The sequence below is a fragment of the Saccopteryx leptura genome, chromosome 3, assembly GCF_036850995.1.
Source record: "Saccopteryx leptura isolate mSacLep1 chromosome 3, mSacLep1_pri_phased_curated, whole genome shotgun sequence".
Lineage (NCBI taxonomy): Eukaryota > Metazoa > Chordata > Mammalia > Chiroptera > Emballonuridae > Saccopteryx > Saccopteryx leptura.
The window spans coordinates 370,788,399-370,812,163 of NC_089505.1; the positions used below are offsets into that span (position 1 = coordinate 370,788,399).

The 23,765-nt window shown below is 65.2% G+C and overlaps 1 protein-coding gene across 1 annotated transcript in view; it reads right to left on the reverse strand.

The window, feature by feature from the left end:
* The window catches only part of TSNARE1 (t-SNARE domain containing 1), a 125,717-nt gene that overhangs the window by 62,880 nt on the left and 39,072 nt on the right, over nt 1–23,765 (reverse strand). The window contains 5 exon segments of the mRNA XM_066379665.1: nt 5,673–5,732; nt 6,274–6,348; nt 8,074–8,164; nt 14,305–14,374; nt 15,926–16,003. Of these exon segments, the coding sequence (XP_066235762.1) occupies nt 5,673–5,732; nt 6,274–6,348; nt 8,074–8,164; nt 14,305–14,374; nt 15,926–16,003 (374 nt within the window).

The window sequence follows — 23,765 nt, forward strand, 5'->3', positions numbered from 1 at the left end:
CACTACCCAGACTCCCCGTGGGTCCCGCCACGGCCCTGCCACAGGTCCACCAGGAGAACACGATCTGAAGCCTCAGATTCTCCCAGCACACAGTCAGCGGCCAGGCCTGGGCACAGGGCAACGGACAGCGAGCCCAGTACACAGAGCTGCTCAGGTGGGCACAGGAGCCAAAAAACCCACAAATAAGAACTGCAGCACCAGTGCCAGCACAGCCTCGAGTGACCGCCGCAGGGGGCCTGGTGGTAAGGGTACCAGCAGCAGCAGTGGGCACTGAGGGACAGACGTGACACCAGCAGCCTTCCTCTAGCTGTGCTCGTGGCTCCAGGCGGTCACACCCACTCTCGGTCCCACGGGTGGAGGGAGAAGCCGCACTGACCCAGCCCTTTTCCCAAGACTGTTCTCCCGACACACAGCTGCCCCTGCCCGGTGGAGCTCCCCCCGAGTCAGCTGAGGCCTTCGGGTAAATAAATACGGGGATAGATGCACATAAACTTAGAGCTAAGAACTCTGCTGACAAGCTACTCGCCAAGGCAGCAGCTGTCACCTCCCTTCTGGGTGTAGGCGAGGAAGTGGGCAGGGCCTGGGCAGTGGGGGCGGAGGGGCAGGCCCGGGGCAGGCCCGGGACAGGCAGGCCCGAGGAGGCCGCCCGCACAGCCTCTCCTGCGGCTCCCAGGCCCTCCCGGGCCGCAGCACTGGGCCCCGGGCAAGTCCCCGTCACAGGGCCTCAGCGTCCGCAGCACTGGGCCCCGGGCAAGTCCCCAGCGAGTCCCCGTCACAGGGCCTCAGCGTCACCTGTGGACTGGGGACAGTGACCCTCACGCCAGGGCCAAGGTCGCCAGCCACCATGAGGCCATGTGCGGGCTCTGGGCCCCCCTAAAGGTGCCGAGCTGCCCGCCCAGACGCTCCTGACAGGGGACAGGCAGGAAGAGACGGTGCCGCTGCCGACCCAGCGCGGCTCTCCCCTCTGAAAGGGCCAGAAAGCACCCTTTTATTCTCCTCACAAAGGCTCGATTTGGGCCTGCGGCTCCGAAGCCAGACCGGGGGTTTGCTGGCACCACGTGGGGCACGCAGAGGGGCCGCCCTGTGATGCTGGTCCAGCTGAGCGGCCCCCACAAAGGCGGCTTTCTCCTCCCTCCAGGGCTGAGGGTTTGGGCCCCATCCTGACGTGTTCGGAAGAGACCCGGAAGAAACCCACAGCCCAAGGCGACTGCCGAGCGGGCCCAGCCGTTTCCCGTGAGAAAGACGGGTCCTGCCGGTCCTCCCCACAGGGTCACCCCCAGGGCCGTGAGGAGCACGCGGTCCTCCCCACAGGGTCACCCCCAGGGCCGTGAGGAGCACGCGGTCCTCCCCACAGGGTCACCCCCAGGGCCGTGAGGAGCACGCGGTCCTCCCCACAGGGTCACCCCCAGGCCGTGAGGAGCACGCGGTCCTCCCCACAGGGTCACCCCCAGGGCCGTGAGGAGCACGCGGTCCTCCCCACAGGGTCACCCCCAGGGCCGTGAGGAGCACGCGGTCCTCCCCACAGGGTCACCCCCAGGCCGTGAGGAGCACGCGGTCCTCCCCACAGGGTCACCCCCAGGCCATGAGGAGCACGGAGCCCAGGGGCCTCAGGGCCCCAGGAACAGGCCGCTTCGCCAGCGCTCCAACCCGGGCTCCGTGCAGAACAGCCAGGACCCTGGCGGGGACACACCTCGGAGACACTTCTGTTTAGCAGCCCGGGCTGGTCACCAGTCTCTCCAAACAGCAACGGCTCTGTGCTAGCTGGGGGAAGGTTCTGGAGACGTGTCAAGCCCAGACTGTCGGCACTGCTGGACGGTGGCCACCCTCCCAGCCCTCACATGGAAGGAAGGAGCTGGGGCACCCGGGCGAGCGAGGGCAACTCTCCTCCTGCGCCCGGCGCGGAGGCCCGAGCGGGAACTTCCAGCTGGCCCAGGAGGGCAAGGTGCATCCCCACTGCTCTGCAGCACGGGGCGGGAGCCGGCCCCAGACACACCTGGGACGCGCTGAGGCTGCAGCCGACACGACCAAGACAGCCCCCCCAGAGGGGCCGCAGCTCACAGCCACCCCTGCCGGCTCCCCGGGCCCCTGCCCGGCCGCCAGCCTGTCGGCAGCGGCTCCATAGTGCAGAGTGTCACTGTGCAATGCCCGGGCAGAGCAGGGTGATAGGTTGCCTCATGGTTGACAGTTTGCATAATTCTTGAAAGCTTATCTAAGCTTTCATAATTTCCCAGAAGTACTACTGACCATTCTCTTCTTTTTTAAAAAAAAAACCTACTAAATACATCTGCAGTGGGACCGGTGTCATGGTGCCGTGAGCCTTCGACAGGACTTCTGGTGGAGAAACGGGTCTTCCCCGGGGAGGCACTCTGCACTGCCCTGGAGCGCGGCACCCGGAGGGCTTCTCAGTGTCCCAGAGGTGGCGCCGTGTCCACTGCCACCAACAGCCGAGGGTTCCGGGTGCCTGCCCCGCCCGTGCCCCACCCCGCCCCGCCTGCGGCTCTGTGCCTGCTGGGTGTGAGGAGGTGCGGTGGGCTCCCTCTGCCCTCTCAGACCCCACGTGCTGAGTGCAGGTCCGCGTGCTGCCCAAGGCATCTGCCCTTCCTCTTTCTTCAGTTGAGCTGTCTGCCTTGTACTTCCTGACTGATGAGAGCTCCTTCTATGTGGTGGCTGCAAAGCCCCTTCAGACCCGAGCTGGGCGAACACCTCCGCGCCCTCTGGGGGTGGCCTCTTCACTCTGAGGGGTGTTGACTTGAAGAAGGCCACGTTCACCTCTCTCTCTCCACTCTCTCTCGGTAGCTGGGACTGTTCCATCTCTGTGAAAAGCACGAGGGTGCCACCAAGATGTGGGCAGTCCTTCCTCCTGCGCTTTAGAGGCGTCTCCCACTGCCTCCCGGCTTCCACTGTCTCTCTCACGAAATCAGGTGTGAGTCGTACTGCCCTTTAAAATAACAGGACCTTCTTCGTCGGGCTTTTATTGCCTTTTAAGATTTACTTTTGCCTTTCTTATTCAAAATTGTATTGTGATGCAAGCAAGGGCAGTTTTTAAGAAGCGTAATACGTTTATCCTACGTATCACGGAACTTGGAAAATTCTCAACGATTACCACTCAAATATTGTTTCTTCCCAGTCTCCCTACCCTCTCCTCCTCATTCATCGAGGGCTCCAATTATACCCTTGTCTGGGGTGTCTATCAGTTTCTGCTCATGGGAAGTTTGGTCCAGGACCAAACCCAGGCCAGAGGCCTAAGGCCAAATGCCAACATTTTAAAGGGTCGTCTGTCAAAGCAGAATCCTCAGACAGAGGGGGCCTGCCCTCGGTCCCCCCTCCTCCTGCCCTCGGTCCCTCCTCCTCCTGCCCTCGGTCCCTCCTCCTCCTGCCCTCAGGCCCTCCTCCTCCTGCCCTCAGGCCCTCCTCCTCCTGCCCTCAGGCCCTCCTCCTCCTGCCCTCGGTCCTGCCCTCCTCCTGCCCTCAGTCCCTCCTCCTCCTGCCCTCGGTCCCTCCTCCTCCTGCCCTCAGTCCTGCCCTCGGTCCCTCCTCCTCCTGCCCTCAGTCCTGCCCTCGGTCCCTCCTCCTCCTGCCCTCAGGCCCTCCTCCTCCTGCCCTCGGTCCCTCCTCCTCCTGCCCTCAGTCCTCCTCCTCCTGCCCTCGGTCCCTCCTCCTCCTGCCCTCAGTCCCTCCTCCTCCTGCCCTCAGGCCCTCCTCCTCCTGCCCTCAGGCCCTCCTCCTCCTGCCCTCGGTCCTGCCCTCCTCCTGCCCTCAGTCCCTCCTCCTCCTGCCCTCGGTCCCTCCTCCTCCTGCCCTCAGTCCTGCCCTCGGTCCCTCCTCCTCCTGCCCTCGGTCCCTCCTCCTCCTGCCCTCGGTCCCTCCTCCTCCTGCCCTCAGGCCCTCCTCCTCCTGCCCTCAGTCCCTCCTCCTCCTGCCCTCGGTCCTGCCCTCCTCCTGCCCTCGGTCCTGCCCTCCTCCTGCCCTCGGTCCCTCCTCCTCCTGCCCTCGGCCCCTCCTCCTCCTGCCCTCGGCCCCTCCTCCTCCTGCCCTCGGTCCTGCCCTCCTCCTGCCCTCGGTCCCTCCTCCTCCTGCCCTCGGCCCCTCCTCCTCCTGCCCTCGGCCCCTCCTCCTCCTGCCCTCAGGCCCTCCTCCTGCCCTCGGTCCCTCCTCCTCCTGCCCTCAGTCCTGCCCTCGGTCCCTCCTCCTCCTGCCCTCAGGCCCTCCTCCTGCCCTCGGTCCCTCCTCCTCCTGCCCTCGGTCCCTCCTCCTCCTGCCCTCAGGCCCTCCTCCTGCCCTCGGTCCCTCCTCCTCCTGCCCTCGGCCCCTCCTCCTCCTGCCCTCAGGCCCTCCTCCTCCTGCCCTCAGGCCCTCCTCCTCCTGCCCTCGGTCCCTCCTCCTCCTGCCCTCGGCCCCTCCTCCTCCTGCCCTCGGTCCCTCCTCCTCCTGCCCTCAGTCCCTCCTCCTCCTGCCCTCAGGCCCTCCTCCTGCCCTCAGGCCCTCCTCCTCCTGCCCTCAGTCCCTCCTCCTCCTGCCCTCGGCCCCTCCTCCTCCTGCCCTCAGGCCCTCCTCCTCCTGCCCTCGGTCCTGCCCTCCTCCTGCCCTCAGTCCCTCCTCCTCCTGCCCTCGGTCCCTCCTCCTCCTGCCCTCGGTCCCTCCTCCTCCTGCCCTCGGTCCCTCCTCCTCCTGCCCTCAGGCCCTCCTCCTCCTGCCCTCGGTCCCTCCTCCTCCTGCCCTCGGTCCTGCCCTCCTCCTGCCCTCGGTCCCTCCTCCTCCTGCCCTCGGCCCCTCCTCCTCCTGCCCTCGGCCCCTCCTCCTCCTGCCCTCGGTCCTGCCCTCCTCCTGCCCTCGGTCCCTCCTCCTCCTGCCCTCGGCCCCTCCTCCTCCTGCCCTCGGCCCCTCCTCCTCCTGCCCTCAGGCCCTCCTCCTCCTGCCCTCGGTCCCTCCTCCTCCTGCCCTCAGTCCTGCCCTCGGTCCCTCCTCCTCCTGCCCTCAGGCCCTCCTCCTGCCCTCGGTCCCTCCTCCTCCTGCCCTCGGTCCCTCCTCCTCCTGCCCTCAGGCCCTCCTCCTGCCCTCGGTCCCTCCTCCTCCTGCCCTCGGCCCCTCCTCCTCCTGCCCTCAGGCCCTCCTCCTCCTGCCCTCAGGCCCTCCTCCTCCTGCCCTCGGTCCCTCCTCCTCCTGCCCTCGGCCCCTCCTCCTCCTGCCCTCGGTCCCTCCTCCTCCTGCCCTCGGTCCCTCCTCCTCCTGCCCTCAGGCCCTCCTCCTGCCCTCAGGCCCTCCTCCTCCTGCCCTCAGTCCCTCCTCCTCCTGCCCTCGGCCCCTCCTCCTCCTGCCCTCAGGCCCTCCTCCTCCTGCCCTCGGTCCTGCCCTCCTCCTGCCCTCAGTCCCTCCTCCTCCTGCCCTCGGTCCCTCCTCCTCCTGCCCTCAGTCCCTCCTCCTCCTGCCCTCAGGCCCTCCTCCTCCTGCCCTCGGTCCTGCCCTCCTCCTGCCCTCAGTCCCTCCTCCTCCTGCCCTCAGTCCCTCCTCCTCCTGCCCTCGGCCCCTCCTCCTCCTGCCCTCGGTCCCTCCTCCTCCTGCCCTCGGTCCCTCCTCCTCCTGCCCTCGGTCCCTCCTCCACTCTTCCCGAGCAGCAGCTGGAGCTGGTGCTGCTCCCTCAACACCCAAGGCCCACGCAAGTCCCCAGCACCCACCTGCTGTCTGCCACCCCTCTGCGCCGTGGGAAGCAGAGCTCGAGACTTTTCTGCAATTTTCTGTTGGAAACAGCACAGGAGGGACACAGGAAGAACAGAAAGGGCAGGAAGGAGGAGAGGAGAAAGGGTCAGATGGACACGAAGCACTGGACGACAATGGACAGCAGGCACGCCTCGGCTCCGGGAGGAAGCCGCCCCCAGGGTCTCGGGAAGACTGGGCACGTGGCCGGGCCCTCCAACCACCTGCGGTTCAGCCTCACCCCAGGCCCTCGGTCCCCAGGTCTGTATCCCCAGCCCTGAGAAGGGGTGACACCTGGTTGCCCACCTCCTGGGAGGCTGGCATGCGGATGTCTCTTGGGTGATGCCACTAGATCACTACCCTCCCCTGCATACAGCCTGTGGTCATACCAGCCGGATCCTGGTAACTGTTGAACGTCCACAAGGCTGGCCCTTCCCTTCGGCTGTGGGGATGTGTGGGGACGTGTGGGGACGTGTGGGGGAGGGGACCATACCAGCCCAACCCAGGGACAAGACAGCCAGAGTGGACGCCTAAGGAGCAAAGCCACCAGCCCACAGGCACCCTCGACCAGCAGGGCCTCACCTTCTGCACCACCCCGTAGCGCTGGATGGCGTCGGAGAGCTGCGTCCTCAGGCGGTCCACCTGCAGGCGCTCCTGCTGCGGGGAGAGCACGTCTCACACAGGCGCCCGGGCGGCCTCTACAGCCCTGCAGCACCAGGGCCATGGGACCACACTCCCCGCACCCTCACGCAGCACCACACCCCTTCTCCATCCACCAGCCTCTCCGCCACCTTCACACCTCCACCATGAGAATTGAGCTCATCCCCCTTGAAGTCATCTTCCCAGTGCTGTGCCCTCCGTCCTTCAGTGCCAGCAAAGGCTCCAGGGCACAGCCAGCATCCCCGCAGACACGCCACCACCCAACCACCGGGGACACGCCACCACCCAACCACCGGGGACACAGCCGCCACCCAACCACCGGGGACACGCCACCACCCAACCACCGGGGACACGGCCGCCACCCAACCACCGGGGACACGCCCGCCGCCCAACCACCGTGGACACACCCGCCGCCCAACCACCATGTACAGGGCCATCGTCCAATCACCGGGGCAAGCTGCCACCCAACCACCAGACGCATCTCCAACACTGACTACAGAGCCAGCACAGCTCAGACGCCACAGGCCTGTCTGGGTCCCACACAAGGTGCACAGGAGAGAAGTAAGGAGTCTGGGTCCCACACAAGGTGCACAGGAGAGAAGTAAGGGGTCTGGGTCCCACACAAGGTGCACAGGAGAGAAGTAAGGGGTCTGGGTCCCACACAAGGTGCACAGGAGAGAAGTAAGGGGTCTGGGTCCCACACAAGGTGCACAGGAGAGAAGTAAGGGGTCTGGGTCCCACACAAGGTGCACAGGAGAGAAGTAAGGGGTCTGGGTCCCACACAAGGTGCACAGGAGAGAAGTCAGGAGAGAAGTAAGGGGTCTGGGTCCCACACAAGGTGCACAGGAGAGAAGTAAGGGCCTGTCTGACAGCTCTGGAGACCTCAGCTCTGAGCGCTAAGTGGCCACTCAAGGCCACTGAGCCTGTGGATCCACGCCTGAAGCCAGGCTGCTGACCACAGGCCCCCACACCTAACCTCAAGGCTTCTCCTCAGCACCAGCGGCAGGACTGCAGCCATAAGGCCATGCCTCCCACCCCCAAAATCTCAGCCAGCACATAGGACCTCAGGCCTCCCACCAGGGGGGGGGCTCACCTGCCCGGTTCGGCCCCTCCGGTCGGCAGCCAGAACGATGCCTGGCACAGAGCAGGCTCCCCAGACCTACTGCCAAACACAGGACTGACCGAGCCAGCCCTGGGGCCCAACACCGCCCGGTCTGGTCGGCTGTGAGCAGCACCAGGTCCCAGGAGCCCTACCTGTGTCTCTCTCTGCACGGCACCAGCACAGACAAAGCCACACTGGCCTCAAGACCCTCTGACCAAGATGCGTGTAGGAGCCCCAAGTCCCCTCCTGCCCCCAGCACCCCTGTCATTCCCAGACCACATGTCTCAGGTCACAGACTGAGCCCACGCCAGCCTGACCCCGCCCCTCACCCCTGCACCACCTCGTGAGCCACCGCAAGAAAGAGCTGCGGGTGCATCAACGCTTCCCAAGGCGCTGGGCGGTGTGTGGACCCAGCGGTCCCCATGCGGCTGCAGCCCTGCGCACGGGCAGCCTGGGCCACGGTCCAGGCCAGGCTCTTCTCACTGGCACCACGTGTGCCGGCCATCCTGAGCTCACACCTGACACCCTGCGCCGACCCCTGCGCCATGTGTCCCCACCCAGCCACAGAGGGGGCCCCGCTGGCCTCCTGTCCCCACCGGCCGGCCTCCAGGGTGACGTACCCAAGAGCAGCCACGCAGCAGCTCCGAGATCTGTTTCATGGTGCTAGTGCTGGCGGCCACGGTGAGGTTAGTCTCCTGCTGCGCTGTGTGCCTGCGGCGGGCGGGGCGGGCGGGGCAGGGCGGGCGGGGCAAGGGAGCAACACCAAGAGAGCGGGTGACCCACAGGGAGAGACGGGGCGGGGGGAGACCCCAGAGGGAGAGACGGGGCGGGGGGAGACCCCAGGGGGAGAGACGGGGCGGGGGAAGACCCCAGGGGGAGAGACGGGGCGGGGGGAGACCCCAGAGGGAGAGACGGGGCGGGGGGAGACCCCACGGGGAGAGACGGGGCGGGGGGAGACCCCAGGGGGAGAGACGGGGCGGGGGGAGACCCCAGAGGGAGAGACGGGGCGGGGGGAGACCCCACGGGGAGAGACGGGGCGGGGGGAGACCCCAGGGGGAGAGACGGGGCGGGGGGAGACCCCACGGGGAGAGACGGGGCGGGGGGAGACCCCAGAGGGAGAGACGGGGCGGGGGGAGACCCCAGAGGGAGAGACGGGGCGGGGGGAGACCCCAGAGGGAGAGACGGGGCGGGGGGAGACCCCACGGGGAGAGACGGGGCGGGGGGAGACCCCAGGGGGAGAGACGGGGCGAGGGGAGACCCCACGGGGAGAGACGGGGCGGGGGGAGACCCCAGAGGAGGGAGGAGACCCCAGAGGAGGGCAAGGGGAAGAGCGGCCAAGGGCAGAGGATGGAGACCAGAGTCAGCCCAGAGGACGGACAGACAGACACGGGCAGCAGAACGCGGAGGGCGGGTGGGGAAAGGAGAGAAAGGCCCAGTGACTCCAGGTCGGGGGAGCCCCTGCACCCACCCACCATCGCCAGGACCCTCGCCCCACCGTGGCCACCGCAGGCCCCACAGACAGCTGCTGGTCCCCTGGGTCAGTGCCGCACCCCCCAGCAGCCCCCGAGTCAGTTCTCCCTGCGGAACGGCCCCTGGGGGTGGACACTCGTCAGGACCCTGGACCCACCGGGCTGGCCCCGAAGGCCTCAGCTGAGACCCCACCTCCAGACCCAGAACACGGGCAGCAGGGCCCAGGGTCTCTCAGCCACACAGTTTGTGACCCAAGGGAACTGGGAGACCAGCCCCTCACCTACTTGCAGCTGACCCCTACCCCTCGGACTGAGTGACCCCAGGGGCACACCCTGTCCTCAGGCCTCCTGCAGGTGCACGCACTGGGCAAGGGAAGGACCCTGCCCTGGCTTCGGCCCCGGCAGACACCAGAGGACCATCCTGACCCTGCAAGCTGCAGCCCGATGCCCCTCTGCTCCCTGCAGGGCCCCACATGCAACGCACGCAGCTGACAAGGGGATGCCCGAGGTACAGACAGCCTAGGTCCCCAACCCCCGCGTCACGGAGCACATGATCACAGCACACGGGGGGGGGGGGGGGGGCAGTCACTGTGAGGCAGTCTGAGGAGGAGGCAGACGAGGCCAGGCCAGCGCTTCCCCCCCCCACGGGCTTCCATGAGGACCCGTGGTGTCTCCCCGCAGGACGCGGGGAGCGCGGGTGAGCGGGGTGGTGGGTGCAGGGTGCAGACTGGCCACTGTGCAGTCACACCAGGGCTTCCATGAGGACCCGTGGTGCCTCCCCGCAGGACGCGGGGAGCGCGGGTGAGCGGGGTGGTGGGTGCAGGGTGCAGACTGGCCACTGTGCAGTCACCCCAGGGCTTCCATGAGGACCCGTGGTGTCTCCCCGCAGGACGCGGTGGGGCTGTGAGCACGGGTGAGCGGGGTGGTGGGTGCAGGGTGCAGACTGGCCACTGTGCAGTCACACCAGGGCTTCCATGAGGACCCGTGGTGTCTCCCCGCAGGACTCAGTGGGGCTGTGAGCACGGGTGAGCGGGGTGGTGGGTGCAGGGTGCAGACTGGCCACTGTGCAGTCACCCCAGGGCTTCCATGAGGACCCGTGGTGCCTCCCCGCAGGACTCAGTGGGGCTGTGAGCACGGGTGAGCGGGGTGGTGTGGTGGGTGCAGGGTGCAGACTGGCCACTGTGCAGTCACCCCAGGGCTCCTCTCGAACCCCTGCCCGACTCGGGTGTGGCTCTAGTGCCACCCAGCAGAGCACTGCCTTCTAGAGCCTTCCACCAGCTTCCTGCTGCTCTGGAAACAAAACCCGTGCCACTCCCAAGGCCTGTGGCCCCACATGTCGGGCCCACCCACCTCGCTCGGCCACGGACCCCTCCTCCTGGCACCTGAGACACCCCGCCTGCCGCTGCTGCTGCTGCTTTGGGGCACCTGGCCTTTTCAAATGGCCACAGAATCCTGACACTTCTCCCTTCCAGTGTGGACAGGTCAGATCGCTCTGACCACAGGTCGGGGTGGCACTGCCACAGAGCACGTCACCACCGCGTTCCCAGCAGGAGCCCTCGCTGCAGCCGAGCTGACGAGCAAGACGTCCGCCACCATGAGGCCGGGTGCTGCCAGGAAGCCCGAGTCCGCCAGCACGGGGTGCAGGTGCTCCAGGGCACACCCTGGGGGCACCCAGCGGAGGTCAGTGTCAGCACTGCGGTCGTGAGGGAAGAAACCACTGGTGCTCCGGCCCCAGCTGTGGAGTCCCCAGGCTCTGAGCGTGCCAGCTGTGGTGTCCCCAGGCTCTGAGCGTGCCAGCTGTGGTGCCCCAGGCTCTGAGTGTGCCAGCTGTGGTGCCCCAGGCTCTGAGCATGCCAGCGGAGTCCCAGGAGCCACACGGGCCTCCCCAGGCACCTGCCGCGTCCGACCCTCGAGGCCGGGAGCCCAGCCCTGGGGCTGCAGGAAGGTCTCCCCCCAGGAAGAGAGCTGGGCTACAGTCAATTCTCCACAGCACCCCCAGGTCTCCCCCAGGAAGAGAGCTGAGCTACAGTCAATTCTCCACAGCACCCCCAGGTCTCCCCCAGGAAGAGAGCTGGGCTACAGTCAATTCTCCACAGCACCCCCAGGTCTCCCCCAGGAAGAGAGCTGGGCTACAGTCAATTCTCCACAGCGTCCCCAGGCCCTGAGGGGGAGATGACAGGCAGACACCTGCCCGAGCTCTGGGAAGCGGCCTCTGCACCCCGGAGAACACCCCCATCCAGGCTTCAGTTTCCGCAGCTCAGCGCCATGTTTCAGTGTGTGGTGAGGGCAGGCACACCCCACAGTCCTCAGTGCAAACACAGGAGCCAGAATGTGACTCACTGAAACCCAGTCTGCAAACCGCGTGCGGACTGGAGACGCACTGGCAGGAAAACACCAACACGTTAACTCTCCTGCTCAGACACCGTGTGTCCACATTTCCTACAATGAGCAAGTTACCTTCATAATCAGAAAACAACACATACTTTTTAAAAAAGAAATAAAAAGAATAATTAAAACAGAAATGCACATAAAATTTATAAAAGGTCCTCTGTAGCCCCAAGCTCTGGACCCCTAGGCTTGGCAGTGCTGGTGAATGAGCAGTGGGTGGATGAGTGGACAGACAGATGGATGGATGGACGGGTGGACAAACAGGCAGATGGATAGACAGGTGGGTGGGTGGACAGATAGGTAGGTGGACGGGTGGACAGAGATGGGTGGGTGGGTGGACAACGACATGGATGGAAGGATGGGTGGTGAGTGGATGGGTTTGGTCTATCAATTCAGAGAGGCGCAGCCCTAGGCACACACCCACCACTCTTGAAGCCTCAGTGTCTTCATCTGAAAAATGGGAATGACATGACTTGCCCTCCTTCCAGGCCACCCCCAAAGGAAGCTGTGGGCACAATGCTGCCAGAATCGCTAATTCCAGAGCATCAGGAATCACTGGGCAGAAGTCACACGCGCCCACAACCAGCCCAGACCTCGGAGGTACAACTGGCCACCCGGCCCAGGTGCCAAACCAAGAGGGAACCCCTGCTGGGAGGCCAGCCTGGTGCCCGCACAGACGCAGGGCAAGCGGCAAGGGCCACGACAGCCGGACACCTACTGGGATCCAGCAAGGGAGAAAGTGGAGGCCCAGCGTCAGCAAGCACTGGTCCTGGGGTGGTTCCTGCCCATGGGACTGGCCACCAACGCTTGTGACCACAGAACAGCTGGGGCCACCGAGGGTCCAGCAGAGCCCCTCCAACACACTGAGGTCTCCGGCACCCAGGGACACCGTGGGTCACCGGAGTGGGAGGAGCAGGAGAGGGGAAGGCAAGGCTAGGTGACACTGGGACGAGATGGGGAGGTCCTCAGGTGCAAGCACAGAGCTCAGTGCAACTCCTCGCCAAGCACTGGGCTCACACTGCCCACGTGGCACCTGGAGCCTCCTCTGGGCTGGTAAGGCTCCGGACGGGAGGCTGCCTGGGAGAGGGGCCAAGACCTCCCCAACGAGGTTGGTGCCAGGGAGTCACGTGGGCCCAGCACAGCCCATGCCTCAGGGCATGTCTGGTCCCCCAGCCTACCAGCCCCGGCCCCAGGCTCCCGGCCCCAGGGTCCCTGCCCCAGCCTACCAGCCCCGGCCCCAGGCTCCCTGCCCCAGGCTCCCTGCCCCAGGCTCCCTGCCCCAGCCTACCAGCCCCGGCCCCAGGCTCCCTGCCCCAGGCTCCCTGCCCCAGGCTCCCGGCCCCAGGCTCCCTGCCCCAGGCTCCCGGCCCCAGGCTCCCTGCCCCAGGCTCCCTGCCCCAGGCTCCCGGCCCCCGGCTCCCTGCCCCAGGCTCCCGGCCCCCGGCTCCCGGCCCCAGGCTCCCGGCCCCAGGCTCCCTGCCCCAGGCTCCCGGCCCCCGGCTCCCTGCCCCAGGCTCCCTGCCCCAGGCTCCCTGCCCCAGGCTCCCGGCCCCAGGCTCCCTGCCCCAGGCTCCCTGCCCCAGGCTCCCGGCCCCCGGCTCCCGGCCCCAGGCTCCCTGCCCCAGGCCCCCTGCCCCAGGCTCCCTGCCCCAGGCTCCCGGCCCCCGGCTCCCTGCCCCAGGCTCCCTGCCCCAGGCTCCCGGCCCCCGGCTCCCGGCCCCAGGCTCCCTGCCCCAGGCTCCCTGCCCCAGGCTCCCTGCCCCAGGCTCCCGGCCCCCGGCTCCCTGCCCCAGGCTCCCGGCCCCCGGCTCCCTGCCCCAGGCTCCCTGCCCCAGGCTCCCGGCTCCCGGCCCCAGGCTCCCTGCCCCAGGCTCCCTGCCCCAGGCTCCCTGCCCCCGGCTCCCTGCCCCAGGCTCCCTGCCCCAGGCTCCCTGCCCCAGGCTCCCGGCCCCCGGCTCCCGGCCCCAGGCTCCCTGCCCCAGGCTCCCTGCCCCAGGCTCCCGGCCCCCGGCTCCCGGCCCCAGGCTCCCTGCCCCAGGCTCCCTGCCCCAGGCTCGAAGAGTGGCATAAGCAGCCCAGGGTCCCCCGGCAAGGAGGTGGCCAAGGGGACAGGGCTTAGACGGGGCTTCAGGCTCCCCCTCAGGGCACCCACCGCCCCACACCAGGCCCCAGTGGCCTGAAGACAGAGCTGTCCCTGCCCCACAGCAGCCAGCAAGGCCGGCTCACTGCAGAGACGTCTCTGTTCTCCTCCCTGGGACCCAGACCCCAAGGAGCCCTCCTGTCAGTAGCTGAACCTCAGCCCAGCTGCCTCACTGGCCCGACCCAGGGCAGACCTCTGGGTCCTCGGCAGGAACGCCCAGTGGGACCCCCACAGGGGCAGAGTCAAACCTTAGGCCCCGCCCCCCAGCCTCTCTGTGCTCACCACCTGTAACCCACTGCACACATGGCACACCTGGCTCACACCTTGCTTCCACAAGTGGGGTGCGTTCACAAGTGTATGGACCCCACCGGCGAGCTCTGGAGGGTGGCAGGCATGCTGGGCACAGCTGGTGGGGGACAGTGTGCAAGTGGACGCACGGCACAGCAGACACAGCCAGGCTTCCCTGTGGGAGCATGGCACACCTGTGTGCCCACGCACGGGCCCAGCCTCGGGCACCAAGCTGGTGGGGGACAGTGTGCAGGTGGATGCACGGCGCAGCAGACACAGCCAGGCTTCCCTGTGGGAGCATGGCACACCTGTGTGCCCACGCATGGGCCCAGCCTCAGGCGCCAAGCTGGTGGGGGACAGTGTGCAAGTGGACGCACGGCACAGCAGACACAGCCAGGCTTCCCTGCGGGAGCATGGCACACCTGTGTGCCCACGCACGGGCCCAGCCTCAGGCGCCAAGCTCAAGCCGCTGGCCCTCGGGTGTGGTCTAGGTGGCGGCCAGGCTGGCAGGTGGCCAGGCCGGCACGCACGTGCGCAGAGGGCACTGCACACGGGCACACACTCACAGGCGGTCCCGCAGCTCCTGTGTGTCGCTCGCCCTCCCCAGGGACCGGAGGCTCTGCTCCAAGGAGGCCACTGCGGAAAGAAGGGGGCAGGAGTGAGACGCACAAGTCCCTCCACCAGGCAAAGAACGGACTCCCGCGTGCATGCCTCACCCAGTGTGCATGCCTCACCCCAGCTGCAGCAGAAACGGAGCCCAAGGGCACGGTGGCCGGGCCCTGGGAGACCATCCCAGTGACCACGCACCTGCCAGGACACCAGGGCTCACAGCACGGCCCCCACTCAGCTGGTCACGCCTGCAGCAGAGCCCCAGGTGACCTAGAACAGGCCCCAGGCCAACGCGGGGCTCAGGGGCTCCTGGGTGCCTTCTGCCGTGGGCCCTGCCGCAGCCTAGGGGGGGGCTTCTCTCCTCTCCCCACTTTCTCACCCAGGATGTGAATGAGCTCAGGGCTCGGGGCAAACACCCCCCTCCCCACAAGGTGCACTGAGCCTCCTTGTCCTTGTGGCCCCAGGTCTGAAGGAGCTGGCCTTGGGGACTATGACTCTCACCCGACCCCCAGCCTCAGTGACCCATCAGCCAGCCTGAGGGGGGCCCGGAGTGCTCCTTCCCCATGGGGACTCATCCAGATCACACGGGGCCCAGGGCAGGTGACAAGGAGGGCGTGGAGCTAAGGGAAGCTCCCACTGCAGGAGTCAGCACTGCGGGGCAGCACCGAGCCGACCGCCTGCACCCCCGTCCTGAGACAGCTCAGCAGGGCTACATGGCGGTCTAGCTGGAGGCACTGCAACCCCGTCCTGAGACAGCTCAGCGGGGCTGCATGGCAGTCTAGCTGGGGGCACTGCACCCCCGTCCTGAGACAGCTCCCCGTCCTGAGACAGCTCAGCAGGGCTGCATGGCAGTCTAGCTGGGGGCACTGCACCCCCGTCCTGAGACAGCTCCCCGTCCTGAGACAGCTCAGCAGGGCTACATGGCGGTCTAGCTGGGGGCACTGCACCCCCGTCCTGAGACAGCTCAGCAGGGCTACATGGCGGTCTAGCTGGGGACACTGCACCCCCGTCCTGAGACAGCTCAGCGGGGCTGCATGGCGGTCTAGCTGGGGACACTGCACCCCCGTCCTGAGACAGCTCAGCAGGGCTGCATGGCGGTCTAGCTGGGGGCACTGCACCCCCATCCTGAGACAGCTCAGCAGGGCTACATGGCGGTCTAGCTGGGGACACTGCACCCCCGTCCTGAGACAGCTCAGCAGGGCTACATGGCGGTCTAGCTGGGGGCACTGCACCCCCGTCCTGAGACAGCTCAGCAGGGCTGCATGGCGGTCTAGCTGGGGGCACTGCAACCCCGTCCTGAGACAGCTCAGCAGGGCTGCATGGCGGTCTAGCTGGGGACACTGCACCCCCGTCCTGAGACAGCTCAGCGGGGCTACATGGCGGTCTAGCTGGGGACACTGCACCCCCGTCCTGAGACAGCTCAGCAGGGCTGCATGGCGGTCTAGCTGGGGACACTGCACCCCCGTCCTGAGACAGCTCAGCGGGGCTACATGGCGGTCTAGCTGGGGGCAGACCATGGGCACAGCCACCACGCTGTCACCTCAACCCCGAGCAGCTGGTCAGGATGGGCAGACTCACCACTGGCGTTGATGCGGAAGACACCGGCTGACGCCTCCTGGACCAGCTCCTGCAGGTCACTCGGGTCCAGCTGGGTGGCTGCAAGACAGGGAGGAGAGAACATGGAGCCCAGCACCACAGAGTGCTGGGGCCACTCCAGAGCTGGGCGGCCACAGTCACCCCCTTCCTGGACGGCCCTCTCGGGTGGGCCAGAGCATCAGAGATGGAGATGGAGCCCATTTGCCCAAGCAGCACCCAGAAGCCACAGGGAAGAGAGAACAGCAAACAGGGCAGCTCCTCAGAAAGGCCCAGCGGGTACCACCTGCCCAGGCCACCCCACTGCCAGGCACACTCCAGAGAAACGAGAGCCCGGTCCCCACAGAACCTGCACATGCGTGTGCACCCCCATCACAAAGCAGACACAGCCGTGTCCATCAGTGACGAAGAGCTGAGGCCAGTGCCGACCACAGAGCATTACTCAGACACGGAAAGGGACCGGCACGGATCCTGCCTCAACGCCCTGAGCCTCGAAAACATCTGGCCGGTGAGAGAGGCCCCACACGGAGCTACCTGTGCCAGAGGCCATTCACACAAAGCGTCTAGACCCACGGAGAAAGTCCTCGGGACAGAAAGCAGACCGAGGTCACGAGGGGCTGGGAGGAGGGCGTGGGGGTGACCGCTCATGTGTGTGGGGTTTGTTTCAGGGGTGACAGTGTTCTGGAGTCAGAAAACAGCGATGACTGTACACCACTGTGAGTGCGCTAAAAACCACCCAATTATACACTAGAGTGGTTAAAATGGTGAGTTTTACATTGTGTGGATTTTGTCCCCATTCAAAACACCACTGCGGACCCGTGTGGACCCCCACCCTGGGATGACGGGGAGTGGAACACGGCTGGGTGAGTATGAACAGTGTCTGGGGCACAGTCACTGAGGACCCGTGTGGAGCCCCCACCCTGGGATGACGGGGAGTGGAACACGGCTGGGTGAGTATAACCAGTGTCTGGGGCACGGTCACTGTGGACCCGTGTGGAGCCCCCACCCTGGGATGACGGGGCGAGTGGAACACGGCTGGGTGAGTATAACAGTGTCTGGAGCGCGGCCACTGCGGAAAGATCCGCTCCCTGAGGAGACCAGACGCGTGCCCGGCGATGCCACCCCAGGACTTACACCAGGAAACACACACACACACAGGAAGCTGTAGATGCACCGCGGCCTCATTCTCACAACCACAGACAGCACGCCAGGCACGGGGCCCCCCTCACTGGACCCACCAGCGGAGCCACATGTGACACTGGTGGACGTCGTGAGCCTTGCACCAAGGACATCAGCCGGACAGCAGGGCACACGCAGGAGGACCCAACGCATGTGACATTCCAAAACAAACAGCAGGGCCTTGCGGTGCCCAGGGGCTGGGCATGCACCAGGGCAAGGGGCATCTCTGCACCCAGACGGGGTGCGGCTTACCAGGTACCTGCACTAGTCAAAGCCCCGAATGACACCGTGCCGTCAGGCTGTGCAGGGCTCCGGAGCTGCAGGGACGGCTCCCTGGGGACCTGGTGAGGCTCAGCCTCGAGACATCCAGAGGGCAGATGCCAAGGCTCCGAGGCCCAGACCCTGCGAGCCATCCACAGACCTCACTGAGCACCCAGGGCAGCAAGCGGTGACTGCAGAGGGCCGGGTCTGAGAACCTGCATCTGGGTCAGGTCGGGGTACACTACAGACTGCCTATGAGGTCTTTACAGCAAGCCACAAAAAGATCAAAGCGACCTGCAGGCAACTTCCCTGCCCCTGGAACAAAGTCCAGTTCTCTCCAAAGGAGAACAATCCAGCCCAGCACAGGGGCCACAGCTATAACGTCCTGGACACATGAAGAAGCCAGGAAACATGACCCCAAACCACGAGAGCAGGCCATCCACAGAACACCTGACCCAGAAACGACATGGTGGAACTCAGAGGAGCGCTTACCGAAGGTACAAAGGTGCCCGCGGAGGCACAGGTGCAGCCCACCACGCGGGGACAGGACAGGCGCCCACCACGTGGGGACAGGAAGGGCGCCCACCACGTGGGGACAGGAAGGATGCCCACCACGCGGGGATAGGAAGAACGCCCACCACGTGGGGACAGGAAGGGCGCCCACCACGTGGGGACAGGAAGGGCGCCCACCACGCGGGGACAGGAAGAACGCCCACCACGTGGGGACAGGACGGGCGCCCACCACGCGGGGACAGGAAGGGCGCCCACCACGCGGGGACAGGAAGGATGCCCACCACGCGGGGACAGGAAGGGCGCCCACCACGTGGGGACAGGAAGAACGCCCACCACGTGGGGACAGGACGGGCGCCCACCACGCGGGGACAGGAAGAACGCCCACCACGCGGGGACAGGAAGAGCGCCCACCACGCGGGGACAGGAAGGGCGCCCACCACGTGGGGACAGGAAGGGCGCCCACCACGTGGGGACAGGACAGACGCCCACCACGTGGGGACAGGAAGAACGCCCACCACGCGGGGACAGGAAGGGCGCCCACCACGTGGGGACAGGAAGGATGCCCACCACGCGGGGACAGGACAGACGCCCACCACGTGGGGACAGGAAGGGTGCCCACCACGCGGGGACAGGAAGGGCGCCCACCACGCGGGGACAGGTCAGACGCACACCACGTGGGGACAGGACAGACGCCCACCACGTGGGGACAGGAAGGACACCCACCACGTGGGGACAGGAAGGGCGCCCACCACGTGGGGACAGGAAGGACGCGCAGAGCTCCAAGAACCTCGGGAGACAGGAAGTGGAGCACGGAGGCGGGGCCTCCACTGCTCGGGTCAGCGGCAGGCTAGACACAGAAAATGAAGGGCCAGCGACCCTGAGGACAAGTCACGGAGGCCAAACAGAGGAGAACAGAGGAAAAGACGACAAAGTCTACGTCGCCCACGGGGCCCTCGAGCACGGCCAAGCAAACAAACAGAAAGGACTCGAGAAACAAGAACTGAGAGCATCCAACTGTCATTGTCATGCGATTACAAACAGAGTTCCCAGAGGCCCAAGGCCCAGGCAGGATATATGCTAGAAATCAACAGCCCAGAGCACGTTACCATCCAAACTGCAGAGAAGCTGTGACCACAGGTAAACTCTAGAGGGGCCCAGAGAAAAACACACGTCACCGTGCAGAGGCACGAAGTGCAGGAGGGAACTGGCTCTCCGCGGCCGTGGAAGCAGGACAACGCCGTGACAGCTTCGTCGGGTGCTGCGAGACGCACGGAAGCTGCAGCCAGCACTCGGCACCCACGGTAAAAATACTTCAAAAGTAGAGGCAAGATAAATACTTATTTTAGACAAAAAAAAAAAAAAAGCTGAGAGTATCTGTCCAGCCAGAGGCGCACCACTGGAAATGTTCCTAGAAGTCCGTCAGGTTGAGACACAATGGGGGAGACACTTGGCCGCACGGAGGAAGTGGGGACCGACAGGAAGTATGCGGCCAGGGAAGAAGAGGCCGCGTCTCGTCTGACCAGTTAAGAGACAACTGATTATGAAAACAGCATCACGTCGTCGCCAGGGCAGGCTGCAGTGAACGCATGACACCCTCCGCGGGGCGGGAGGAGGCGGAGTCAGGTGCGGCGGGTCTGCACTGCACGCAGAGCGACAGGTTCTGTGCAGGCTCGCGGTGGAAAGCGAGAGCGCCACGTTGTAAACTGCAAACAACACAGACAGGTACAGCTCACAGGCCAACCACAGAGGTGAACGGGATGTTAAGGAGCGTTCAAGAACTCCAAAAAAGAAAAAGGAAGAGAACACAGGGAAAGATGGACAGCACATATCAAGACGAGAGATTTACACCTGAAATCCTGGTGTGTACAGTAAAGAGGAATGATCTCAGGCCGAGTCCTCCGATCCGGTCCACGCAGGTGACAGGCCGTCTCCGTCATCACCCGAAGTCCTGGTGGGCGACCCGCTGGGCCCTGTCCAGTCCAGAGCAGAGAGGGTCAGATGTGATCAAAGGCAAACTCCACTGCACAGCAGGTACCAGAAACCCACTTTATGTATAAAACCAGACAGCACTGACAAGTAGAAGCATTGGGAAATAAGTCGTGGAAACAGGAACCACGAGAAAGCTAGAGTGGCCACACCAGTGTCAGACGGAACTCAGGGAAGCACATGCCTGCACAGAGAAGGGACGTGTTTACAATGATAAAGGGGTCATGGATGCAGAAGACAAACACTCTTACCTGTGCACGCCCTCCTATCACAGCCTCAAAATACCTGAAGCAGAAACACAGACGTGGAAAGACAGACAGACAGACCCACAGCTGCAGGGGAGCGGTCCGCATCTCGGCGGTTAACAGCCGCGGACGCGAGGACTCTGACACCAGGGGTCCGATCGGCCTGAGCGGCACGTACAGGACACCCCCCCCCCTCCCACAGTGGCACGCACAGCGTCACGTGCACGCGGAACAGACTGGATTACGCACAACTTCAGACAGGACGCCCGTCTCCACACACCCGTGACGGCGGGAATCTCAGCAAAGACATCTACTTCAGAATTAAACTGAAAATCAATAGCAGAAAGCCATCTAGAACTAGAATCGCTTGCAAATTAAATAACATACTCCTAAATAACCATTAGCAAAAAAAAGAAAAAAAAAGAAATCACAAAGACAGCCAGAAAATACTTTTAGCTGGGCGAAAACACAATACGTGAGAATTTGCGTTGGCAAGGCAGTGCACGGAGGAACACAGGTGAGAAAGGCCTGGAGTCTATGATCTAACCAGAGCAGATTCACCCCGAAGCAGGCGGGAGGAGGAGATGACCGATGGGCAGAAATCGAAGTTAGATGCGCACAAGTTAATGAAATCAAACCTGGTTTTCTGACACAATCACTGATAGACTTACAGTCAGACTAACCAGGAACAGAGCAGAGGAGACACACATCAGCCACCTCACGAGTGAGAGGCCAGCTCTCACGGCCGAGCCCACAGGCACACAAACCACACATGATCATGAGCAACATTGATGAAAGGGCAAGTTCCTTGGAAAACGCAAGAACCAAGGCGACCCCTCCCCAGAAGAAATGGAAGCAGCAGCAGCAGCCTAACATAAACAAACTGAACCTTAAACTCTCCCCACAGTGAAAACGCCAGGCTCAGGTGGCTGCCTTGTGAACTCTGCCAAACACTGAGGGCAGGCAGAACGAGAGGAATCCCACACACCCCTGGAGAGAGAACAAGAGGAATCCCGCACACACACACCCCCCAGAGAGAACGAGAGGAATCCCGCACACCCCCCAGGAGACAGAACGAGAGGAATCCCGCACACCCCCCAGGAGAGAGAACGAGAGGAATCCCACACACACCCCCCAGGAGAGAGAACGAGAGGAATCCCACACACCCCCACCCCGGAGAGAGAACGGGAGGAATCCCACACACCCCCCAGGAGAGAGAACGGGAGGAATCCCACACACCCCCCCCCAGGAGAGAGAACGAGAGGAATCCCACACACCCCCCAGGAGAGAGCCCAGGAGAACAGGGCCCCTGGCTGTGGACAGACACGCGGGGATAACTCACTGGGAAAGAACAGACTTCAACCCTCTGCTGAGCGACCCAAAACTGACCAAACTTAAAAATTAACTCAACATGGATGACAGACAGAAGTGTAAAAGCTGAAAGGATACAACTCTAAACGGCGCTGGGACCCTTAGCGGGCAAGGCTTTTTAGGATACAAGGACCGAAACCACCAGAGAAAACAGTGGTAACACCAAACGGCACGACTCCTGACCTTCCAAAGAGACACAGCTAAGCACATCGAGACAAGCAGAGCCCGAGAGGAAAGGTTTACAGTAACACAGCTACTGTACTGACTGCATGACCAGCCGGAGCTCCCGGACCCCAGTGAGGCCGGCCCTGGACACAGAACAGACGGCAGACGTGAGCAGATGCACCCCCAAGACGGGCACGTGGCGGGCAGCTCACAGCAAGGGGCTCAGCGTCAGGGAACTGGGAGCTGGACGGATAGCACCCCCAGGACGGACGGGACCCCTGGGGCGGACGGGACCCCCGGGGCGGATGGGCTGACAGGACCCCCGGGGCGGACGGGGCCCCCGGGGCGGATGGGACCCCCCCGGGGCGGATGGGACCCCCGGGACGGACGGGACTCCCGGGGCGAACGGGACCCCCGGGGCGGATGGGCTGACAGGACCCCCGGGGCGGACGGGGCCCCCGGGGCGGATGGGCTGACAGGACCCCCGGGGCAGACGGGGCCCCCGGGGCGGATGGGACCCCCCAGGGCCGGATGGGACCCCCGGGACGGACGGGACTCCCGGGGCGAACGGGACCCCCGGGCCGGATGGGCTGACAGGACCCCCGGGGCGGACGGGACCCCCGGGGCGGATGGGACCCCCGGGGCGGCACCACGGTCACAGGGGCAGCCCATTCAAGAGCCGGCGGGAGCAGAGCCTGCGGCGTCCCCACTGACCGGGGGGCACTGCTGCTTTGGAAAGGGTTTGGTGTTGTCCTAAAACGTCACACTTATTCTCAGCATGTGACCAGCAACAAAACCCCCCCGAATAGTGACCTCCGTCCATACAGAGATCCCACACAGATGACAAGGGAGTCACTGTCAGAGTAGATGGGACTCAGACGGTGGACATCTCTCCTGACCAGTGAAGGATGACCACTGACACAGGCAGCAGACTCGAACAGTCCTCGAGCTAAACGGGAACAGACTGCGGACCCCTGTAGCCCACGGCAGCCAAGAGGGACTTAGGCATTGGGCCGAAGCGGGTAGAGGACGTGGGTGCCGTGAGGGCACAGGGAGTGATCGTGTCACTCCACTCAGCGGGGACAGTGTGGCCGGGCACCCCTCTCAGAGCTGGGCCACCTGAGGGAGGAGCCCCAGCAAGAGCCCACAGGACACTCCGCGGTCAGGGCAGGACCGCAGCGCCTCATGGGGCCACACCGCGACCTCCACTCGAGCCCAGTGACTTGGGGAGCCTGAGTCCCCCACAGGTCGCAGGGCAGGGAAGACGCACCTTCCCAGGCGTGTGCGGAGGACGCGTCTGGACAACAGCCATGAGGCCGGGCCCGGGCCCCACCTGGGCTGGGGAGGGCAGCCCCGACCGGGAACCACTGCTGCCCCCACCCCGCACGAGGGTCGAGGTGACCACGGCCGAAGGGAGCAGACCCCCAGCCCCAGACCACGTAGACCCCCAGCCCCAGACCACGTAGACCCCCAGCCCCAGACCACGTAGACCCCCAGCCCCAGACCACATAGACCCCCAGCCCCAGACCACGTAGACCCCCAGCCCCAGACCACGTAGACCCCCAGCCCCAGACCACGTAGACCCCCAGCCCCAGACCACGTAGACCCCCAGCCCCAGACCACGTAGACCCCCAGCCCCAGACCACGTAGCGGGGTGCCCCCTGCCCTCGCCCAGGCAGCGGGGTGACTCACGCAGGCCAGCACCACAGAAGGGGCAGGGGCAGGGCTGGCCACAGGCCAGACGTGTGTCTGATGCTGTTTGAAAGTTCTGGCCCGGTTTCAAGGTCAGAGAGTAGGGGAGGAATCAGACAAGCCCCTGGACCTAACTAATGCACCCACCTGGGACCAGAGAGCCTCAAAGACATCACCCACACCTCCCTCATGTCTCCCTCCCCTCTTCCACATCCCCAGCTGCCCAGAGGAGAGGCCAGCCCAGGAGGCGCCCCTGAGTTGAGACAGCCAGCGCCAGGCACCATCCTGCGTGGTCGAGAGCGGCTGTGTGCACCCGTCTCCCCCAGGAGCTGAGAGGGGAGGCTGAGCTTGCAGACAAGAGATGCACAGACCTGGGCCTGCGTCTTTGTGGGGGGGGGGGGTCTATCACACCC